The 9,381-nt window shown below is 33.5% G+C and overlaps 1 protein-coding gene across 1 annotated transcript; it reads right to left on the reverse strand.

Annotated features, from left to right (window-relative positions):
• Positions 1-3,008: 3,008 nt before the first annotated feature.
• Positions 3,009-4,904, reverse strand: LOC132163693 (UDP-Glycosyltransferase superfamily protein). The gene has a single exon (XM_059574061.2). The coding sequence runs from the start codon at positions 4,677-4,679 to the stop codon at positions 3,162-3,164; it is 1,518 nt and encodes a 505-aa protein (XP_059430044.2). The 5' UTR covers positions 4,680-4,904; the 3' UTR covers positions 3,009-3,161.
• Positions 4,905-9,381: the final 4,477 nt, after the last annotated feature.

A 9,381-nucleotide genomic window follows, 5' to 3' on the forward strand; every position in this document is an offset into this window, starting at 1 on the left:
GTTGCTCTTTAGTCTTTGAGCGCTACGAGGATGGCTGTGAAGAAGGTCAACAGCTCTTTTTGATTTGCTCTCGAGTCTGATTTCAAAGACTAAGAGGTTAGAAGCAAATGTAAAGCCACAACTTATTCATTAAAAAACAAAAAAACAAAAAATAGCCACCAACTCTTGGATTTTGTTCTCCTTTCGATGATTTTCAAGCTTATAAAACTTTCCATTAACAAGGCTTGTTTTGCTGGTGGCTGTGGTGACGACAAATAAATAGATACAATCTTTCTGGTGTCAAGTAGTGGTTTTGGTTGTTTGTTTGTATTTTTGTTTCTACTACTCTTGAGCATGAGTTCGAGCATCTTTGGATTTGCATTTGAAAATAAGATTTTTAAAGTTAAAAAGAGTTTTTTTAGAAAAAATTTCATTGGATTTTGACCATTTTTAGAGTAAAAAAAGTTAAAAAGAAGTATTTTTTTGAGTTACTTTATCAAGCATACTAACTTTTTATTTAACGCATTATTTTAAGTACTAAAATTACTTTTTAGGCTCTCTAACACTAGCAATGGCGGAGCCGGACAATTCATATTGGAGGTGCCGGTAAAAATTTTTTTACGTCCTAAAAATTTTCTCAATCTTAAAAATTTGGTAATTCACACAATATATGCATCACAAAAAAACATCTATAATAGTTCATAAATATGTGCTCAAATTGATATATTAAAAATGTAACATGTGGGCACTATATTAAAAAGACAAAAAAAAAAAAAAAAGTGTCTAGAACTGCACTTTACGATCTTTTAGAAGTACAAAATCATCAAGTATCGAATCTAAATCAAAGCTCTCAGTAATTTCCCTTTCAATATAGAAAACTAAACTGTTCGCAAGAAAATCATCCTCAATTTTGTTGCGAAGTCATGTTTTAACAATTTTCATAGCTGAAAATACTCATTCGGCAATTACTAACATGTATTATTCTCTTAATTTGATCAAAGCCTAAAGAGGCTAAACAATATCTTAACATAACACAACAGTAGCTAACACTTCCGGAATAAAAAAAGTTAGCAGTTTCTTGCACTTTAAAACACAAAAATCCATACGTCACAGTTCATGACCACCCATGAAATGAAAAAAAAAAAAAAAAAATGCCATACTCTACAACTGGGAGTCCCAGTTGTGTTCACCATCAGTCTCCTAGTAGCAATTTGTGTATATATATATATATGTGCCAGTGAATGACCTAAATTATACAGTCACCCAAAACCCATTTTTAATTTTTTATTTTAACAAACCTTTAGGCTAGATTGTGTTTTTTCTTTTCTTTTTTGTTTGTTTGATTTGGGTAATTAGGTTAACCGAATTGAGAAATAATTACATGTCTAACACTAAAAACTAGAGAAGAAAAAGAATATGCCAATAAAGAAGGGGACCAGAAATCTTGGGATACCTTAGTGTCTCTGGTAAGTGGTAAAAATCCAGGCCCCAATCAATTCTGACCACCTATTTTCTGCCTTGAAAGGACATGACACCCATTCAAATTATAAACAATTTTTGGGTGCTCTTATTTCATCAAGGGGGAAAAAAATCAAGGTTAAATTCATAAAATTAACCATAAATCAATTTTAAGGAAACAAATGATGCAAAACCCACCTGATATCAGATCTCTGGACATTTACTCTTACAAGTTACAAATGCAATTTATCAATGATTATGGCTTGGAGTTGGAGTTGGAGCTAGAGCGTCAAAGAGAGAGAGAGAGCATTTGAGAGGGACTGAGGGAGAGAGAGAGAGAGAAGAGAAAAGGAGAGAACTCAGAGAAGAAGCGTGAGAAAGGGAGGAAAACAGAAACATCTTTTTTTTTTTTCTTTTTTTTTAATAGATTGGGGGGGGGGGGGGCCACGGAATAGGAAAAAAAAGATTTTTTTTTAAAAAAAATAAAAAATAAAAAAATTGGGGGGTGTGGTGTTGTGCCAACAAGTAGCCACAGAGTAGAAAAAATAATAACAATAATAATAATAAAATTTAAAATTGTTGGACGTGCCGACATGGCTCCGCCACTGACTATCCCAAACTGACTCTAACTCATATCTTCAAACTCTTATGTGCACAATGCTTGTTATTAATTTGGATATGACTGATTTGATTATGGGTTAATTTATCTAACTCTCTCCATAACAGATGAGTAAGACTCCTCAAAGGTGTCATGATTCTTTCTTAACCCACGTACTTGGAATTTTCTATAACTATGATTAAAATAGTAGATTTGCTTCTTAACTTGTGGTGTAGCAAGATGTGATTTATCTTATTATCCTGTAAGAGTTATTAAAAGTTGGATATGATAGCTATGGGATAAATCAATGTTTTGTTTTGTTTTTTTTTTTTTTTTCTGGATAAAGTGAAGTTTGCAAGTGTAAGAGGGTTTTGTAGGTAAACTCGCAACCTGTTATTTATTTATTTATTTTTATTTGCTACTCGATTAAGAGCTTGTTGCACAAACAACAAACAATGAGATAGTAAAGGCTTCACCTGTGTTTGCTTTGGTTATAAGCCTGAGCTTGGCTTGTGCTAAAAAAATAAAATAAAACGGTCTTAAACATTTAATTCTCAACTCTATTACAATTCTAATAGTAAGTTTCAAATCTTAAGCTTTTGTTAGAAGTAACATTAGCCATAATAAACATATATGATTCGCTTACACATTAATATGACAGTCTAATGTAACATAACACGATATTATGTCGACCCGAAAAAATTGTCTGGTCTCTTTTATGAGTGGCCAACCACCCCAATGGAATCTTTGAGGCTGGTCCCAAGTCCCAACCACCAACAAATCTTGCGGACTCCGGTTTAGATCCGGTGACAGGATTTAAAAGTCTTGAATGTGATTCTTGTAGGCAATTTGGTAATGATGAAAATCCAAGAGTTTTGTTGAACAATCTAGAAACTAAAGAGTTGGGTCAATTCTAGGTACACTGATTTCAACGGCTTTGCATGGAGCTTTGGACAAATAAAATGCAGCTAGATGAGTGAATAACTTGAAATATCGGGGTAAAAATTAAAACTCACACTGGAATTAGCTAAATTGCCGACACATACAAAGATGGCATTGCTTCTTTCACCGCTGTTCTTTTCCTCCGGAGAGAAAAATGGAACTTGGTTTGCTACAATGAGTTATTCTACCAAATCCTTTCTGCTTGAATCACGCCGCAATGTTCTTTCTCACTCTTCTCCCTCATTGACAGTGCAGCACTAAAAAAGTCATCCATGGCTTTGACAGAAGACCCTTTGTCACCTTTCTCATTTTTAATGGCTTTCTTAATCATCTCCATCGTTTGACAAGCTTTCCTTCTCATTTCCTTACCTGTCTTTGTCTCATTCATCACCAACTCAATTTTGGCAACTATATCTTCACATCTAACCTCGCAGCTCTTCCCTCTAGCGACCTCCACACAAACTCCCATCTTCTCCTCCAGCAACTTGACGTTGAAGAATTGCTCGGCTGCCATCGGCCATCCGATCATTGGCACGCCATGGCTGAGAGCTTCGAGCACTGAATTCCACCCACCATGCGTCAAAAATGCAGAAACTGACTTGTGGCTCAAAATTTCCACCTGGGGTGCCCAATTGTATACTAGTAACCCTCTTCTCGAATCCTTAATCCTCTCTTCGAATCCTTCCGGCAACCATTCTTTCGCTCTGAATTCCGAGTTTATGTCAAACCCAATTGGTGGCCTAACAACCCAGATAAAATTCTTGCCACTAGCCTCCAACCCCATCGCCAAATTCATCATTTGTGAGGCAGAGATCGTATTCATCGACCCAAAAGACACAAATAGAACAGAATTCACTGGTTTTGTACTCAGCCATTCAATGCCTCCTTTCCCAACACGTGCTCTGTTTTCCATAGGTAAAAGAACCGGCCCGATTGGCCAAGCAGGCCGGCAAATCTTACGCCTAAAGTAGAGCAATCCAACATCGTCAAACTCCTCCACGGTGTTAAACAAAATCCCATCAGATTTCAGCCACCCAGAAAGATTTTCCTTCTGATAGATCGACCAAGCATCTGCACCATCACCCTCGCGTATATTTGTTGCTAGCTGTGTAATATGAATGCTCGAAGCTTCTGGGAAATCAGGCAACGGAAACGCATCGGAATCGATCACCTTCCGGTGAGGCAGGTTCATCCAGAGAGAGTAGTAGCAGGCCAACCCGTACCCGCTTGCCCCGCTGAAGATTGCGTGGAAAACGTTGAGCTCCTTAGCCACGCTTGCCGTCCATCCAAAGAAAATGTCAGCGATAATACAGAGAGGGCGTTGGCCGTGTTGCTCTTCGATTAGGCCTTGGATGAGTTTCTTGAACGATGGTCTGAGAGAAACGGAGGCTTCGAGGAGGCGGATGACGAGGTTGTAAGGAATGGCGTCGGTGTTCTCGGTGTCGGGCGGGAGGCCGTGGTCGGAGCTACAGAAGGGGATCTCGACGAGGCGAATGGAGGAGGTTGGAGGGAGGGAGGAGGAGAGCTTCTTGATGTTGAGTGGGGTGTTGACAAATGTTATGGTGCAGTTGTTTCTCTGCTGTATCTGTATGGCCAAGGCTAGGAAAGGGATAATATGGCCCTGCGCCATGAATGGGAACATCACTATGTTTTCCTTTCTCTCTGCCATTTTTCTCTCTGGGGAGTCTCTGCCATTTTTCATCGTTCGTGGGATGTTTTGTGGTGGAGATGGTGTGGTGCTTCCACAGTCAAAAAGGCGCCGACAACTTCTGCCAAGGTTGTCCCCGTCAAGCGCTACTTTCTAGCTTTAAAGAGTTTCCACTAAATAGGAACCTATTCCATTCATTTTCCTTGCTCGTAGGGCCAAGTGTTCTGTCTTCTCTTTATGGTTTTCTTTTGTCAAAAATGCCCCCATTTTGATTGTATCGAAAGACGAAATCACCCCATAGATTAGTTTTATGTAATATAGAGAAGTGCTACACTACAAACCTCAAATGTTTTTTTAAAAAAAAAACTAGTTTCTAAATGGTATGTTATAATTTCATAAGATTTATTATTTTAGGAAGTGTGTCTCAAATTCATAGGATGGTAACACATTATTTAAAAATTAATTTTTTTAAAAAAAAAATTAAGATATATAGTATTTCTATGTAATATAATGTTGGTTCGTCAAAAATATCTCCATTTTAAAGATAGTTAATTTACAAAAAAATGCCAAACTCTCATACGAAATGCAATGCTTTGACCCTATTTTCATAATAAGGAAGTTGCACTTGCCCAGCTACCCCTCTCGTTGCGACATTATTTATGTTAAATATTGAGGACACTCCATGTATCCTCAATATTTATATTAAGTTTAAGGGTGAAGATACAAAAAAAAATTTGCACTGGCATGCATTGCACGCCAGCGTGCTGTGTATCACGACCCTAAGTTAAATATTGTGTATTATAAAGTAAACATATATATATATAAAAAGACAAATTTAATAAAATAAAAACCACTTTTGGGTCACGGTGCTATGAAAAACTGATGATAGTCCGGAATTTTGTGTAAACCCTGATTTACGGAATATTTTTTTAATAATATTCTACCATTGATAGTTGACGTATTATAATTTATAAGAAATAAAAAAGTGAAACTTTGATATTTTTCATAATATTTTTCCTCTCACCCATGTCTTTGTGCGGATAGATTCATCCCCATATCAAGCTTTGGAACATCCAAAAATAAATTGAACAACAACAGAAAAATGACACGTATATATGTCCCTCTTTCCTTTAACTTTTATTTATTTAATTCATAAATAATGTCATGGGTTTCATGTTTGATATCAAACCTAACATCTTTTGGTTCAATTCCTACCCACATGGTGGTGGTTGAGAGTCCCGAGCTCACATGCAAGGGGACTCTCTTTTTTGTTATTAAGGATTCCTCCTCTTTTCTGGTTGGGTCTCTTCTCCTGTTATCTCTGATCTTCAACATGTATTGCTCTCCATTCTGGTTTGGTCAGCTTTAAAGACCTCTAGATGTGCCAACTTTTGTGCTCATCAAGTTGCTAAATGGGTCGCTTCCCACTTTGTGTTCGGAAGCATTTCTACTTATTCTCATTTTCTTAGTTCTATTCATGTAAGGAGTGGCAAAAACCCTCTTTTGTAATGTTGTTTTCTTTTTTCTGGTCTCCTTTATTTGAATAAAAAAATAATAATAATAAAAAAAAAAGTAATAAAAAAAAAAAAAAAAAAAAAAGATACCATAAGATATGATAAAATGAAAGTTCAAATATGATTTTTTTTACTCTAATATCATATTATATCATTTATTTTAAAAGTTTAAAATAATAATAATAAAAAATGAAGTATTTGAAGTTGTCATCCAACATCCATGGCTTGCACCGAAATCCTTTGAGACCAATCTCATCTATCATGGCATTCTTTATTATCTCCTTCTCTTTCTTTCTGTCGCATCCATAACCAACACAATCTTTTCCAGTATATCTTGATACCTAATAACCTCACAGCTATTTCCTCTTGCCACCTCCACACAAACACACCCCAATCTGTTCATCTACAAGTTTGACATTATAAAACTGTTTTCATGAGTTGGATTAGGGTTTAGGAGGGTATAAGCGTCATTTTTTTGGTCTAAAGTGAGGGCAAAACTAGAAAAAAAAAAAAATTAAAATAGTACATGACTTGCAGATGACCGTTGACCGTCAATTTTAATTCATTTGACTGACAGAATGACGCTTTTTGTCATAAGATGGTAGTTTGATGGAGTCAAGTGTCATAGTTAGTAGTTCATTGGGTAAAAGGTAATTACCCTTTTTTTTTAGGCTTTAATATGGTAAAAAAGTAATAAATATTATCTAATTAAGACCCCAATTAATAATTGTAAAGTAGAGATTCTTTTTTTTTAAAAAAAAATATTTTAATGCTCTAATATGGTAAAACGTTAATAATTAATAGTGTTTAATTAAGGCCCAATTAATAATTCTACAATAAAGGTTTTTTCTAAAAAAATATGTAAGATTCTAATATGGTAAAAAGTTAATAAATAATATCTTTTAATTAAGGCCCTTAATTATGGTAATAGTAACAATGGATTGAAATTCATTATTATATTCATAGAAAGTCTCAACATCCATAAATTTTTAGGAAGTGAAAAGTTTTCAAAGTGCATAAAACTCAAATTATTTGCATTATGCATAATAGATAAAATTACAATGTCAGTGACTTTTCAACATCGAATTTTTTTTTTTTTTTTCACATCGTATTCTACTATAAATTGCACTTTATAGCTTTTCATTTTTCCAAAAAAAAAAAAAAAAAAAAAAACCTTTTCATTTTTCTCAACACTTTTTTTTTTCTTTTAAATCTTATTATTTCATGTTCTTGAATCAAATAATAAGTCATTTTATATCTAATAAGTAATTAAAAAAAAAAAGTTTTAAACGAATTTTACAAATAAAAGAGAGTGTTGTGATTGACATATTAAATTATATAAAAATATTTGATTATTTTTTAAATGTATCACTTATAAAATTTGATTGACAATACATGTTACTGTTGCTTATGAAAAAATATTTTTTTTCAAAACTAAATTTGATAAAATCCTACCTAAGATCAATAATGTCACAAAAAAAAAAAAAAAGGAATATCCATATTATCAATTGAAAATGGGATGTAGAAAAACTTGATTATAAAAACTTATTTAATAATTATGCGTCATAAAAGAAGTAAGAATAAATGTTAAAATAAATATAAAATAATTAATATTTAAATATAGGAAAAAGACCCCACTAAAACTTATTGCGCCTTAAGCCCCAAAATCTATAATGCCGGCCTAATGACCTTTAACATTAAGAGTCTTAACAATTTTATATGGGTCATTAAATTTTTACAGCTGTGACCACTCTTGGTGAGGGATTCAGTCGTTGTTCAATGACTAAGGGCCTATTTAAGATTACGTTTAAGAGATTTAAAAGTATTTTTAACACTCAAAAAATTCGTTTGAAGAAAAAAATACTTGTTTGATAAAAAAATTAAAAGCGCTTTTAAGGGTCCAAAAAACTTAAAAATGGCAAAAAAAATAACTTTTGACAAAAGCTTGAAAATAAAGCTTTTGCCTAAAAGCTCTTTTTGACTTAAAAGCTCTATTTTTCAAACGCAATCTCAAACAAACTTTTAGTATGTTACCGAGGCAATGAGTTTGGCACGTTGAAAACTAAAATTACTTGCCTCGCAACACACAAACTTTTACATTTATTTGGACAATTAGATATATATAATGAAGTGCTCAAATTTTAAAGTATGAAAATTTTATATTTTAAAAAATCTGAAGCGATCTCAATCCCTTTTTCTCATAGAGCTACATCATGGAAATCATCGCCTTTATTGCAGTTTAACACAAAAAAAAAAAAAAAAAAATTAAATTTTTGACTTTCAATATATAGAAATAAAATTAATGTTTACAGTAGAAAAAATCGTAATTGAGTATTAATTATATTAATTGCCTTTTAACCTTTTTTTTTTTTTCCCCTCTCCACGTCACTTTCTTTTTCTTTCCACATCTCTCTCTCCTCTATAGAGTGGCCTATATTTGCAAAAAAAATTAATTTGAGTATTAATTGTATTAATTGCGTTCTAACCATTTTTTCTCTCTCTCTACTCTCAAGTAGAGTAGGCTAGCTATATTGAAAGCCTAAAATTGGGACATGTGTTCTTAACTTATAATTTTTAGTACCATAACCCTATTTCCCAACAAGAATTAGCTACAAATTGGTTTGAAGCTAAAAACATCTTAGAAACATACATTATTGATATGTTTTTCACATTCAGTTTGTAGCAAATTTCTATCCCCGGCCTTAGATATATGTGAGTCCTAAAAATCATATAATGAATTTGCAAAATTTGGACGCAAGACCAGTAGCATGGTCTCTTCTCTAAAACATGGGTTTTAACTACTTTTTTCTTTTTTCTCTACATCTCTCCGTCTCTTTTTCTCTACATCTCTCTATCCTCAATAGATCAAGTAGCCCGGCGCCCCTCCCCATATTAAAAGCCTAAAATTGTCATACGTGTCCCTAATATTTATTTTAGGAAATTTTTACGAAAGTTAAAATGAAGCATTTTGAGAGAAAAATTTCTTTTTAATATCTTGTTGGGTGCCTAAAATAATTTGAGAATTTACAATTTTAAAAAAAAATTGTAGAATCTAATACTCTCCACTTTTTTTTTTTTTTTTTTTTTTTTCACACAGCTCTGTCTAGATCTCTCCTCTTCTCTCTCTCCACTCTCCAATAGTAACTAATAACTATTAAATTGTATTAATTGAGTTTTAACCACCTTTTCTTCTTCTTTTTTTCTCTCCGGCCCTCTCCCTCTCTTTTTTCTCTCCGGCGACG

This window comes from Corylus avellana, chromosome 8 (genome assembly GCF_965113065.1).
Source record: "Corylus avellana chromosome 8, dhCorAvel1.hap1.2, whole genome shotgun sequence".
NCBI lineage: Eukaryota > Viridiplantae > Streptophyta > Magnoliopsida > Fagales > Betulaceae > Corylus > Corylus avellana.

Excerpts from the sequence above, each read along its gene's own strand:
- LOC132163693 (XM_059574061.2), bottom strand. The coding sequence starts at position 4,679 with ATGAAAAATGGCAGAGACTCCCCAGAGAGAAAAATGGCAGAGAGAAAG.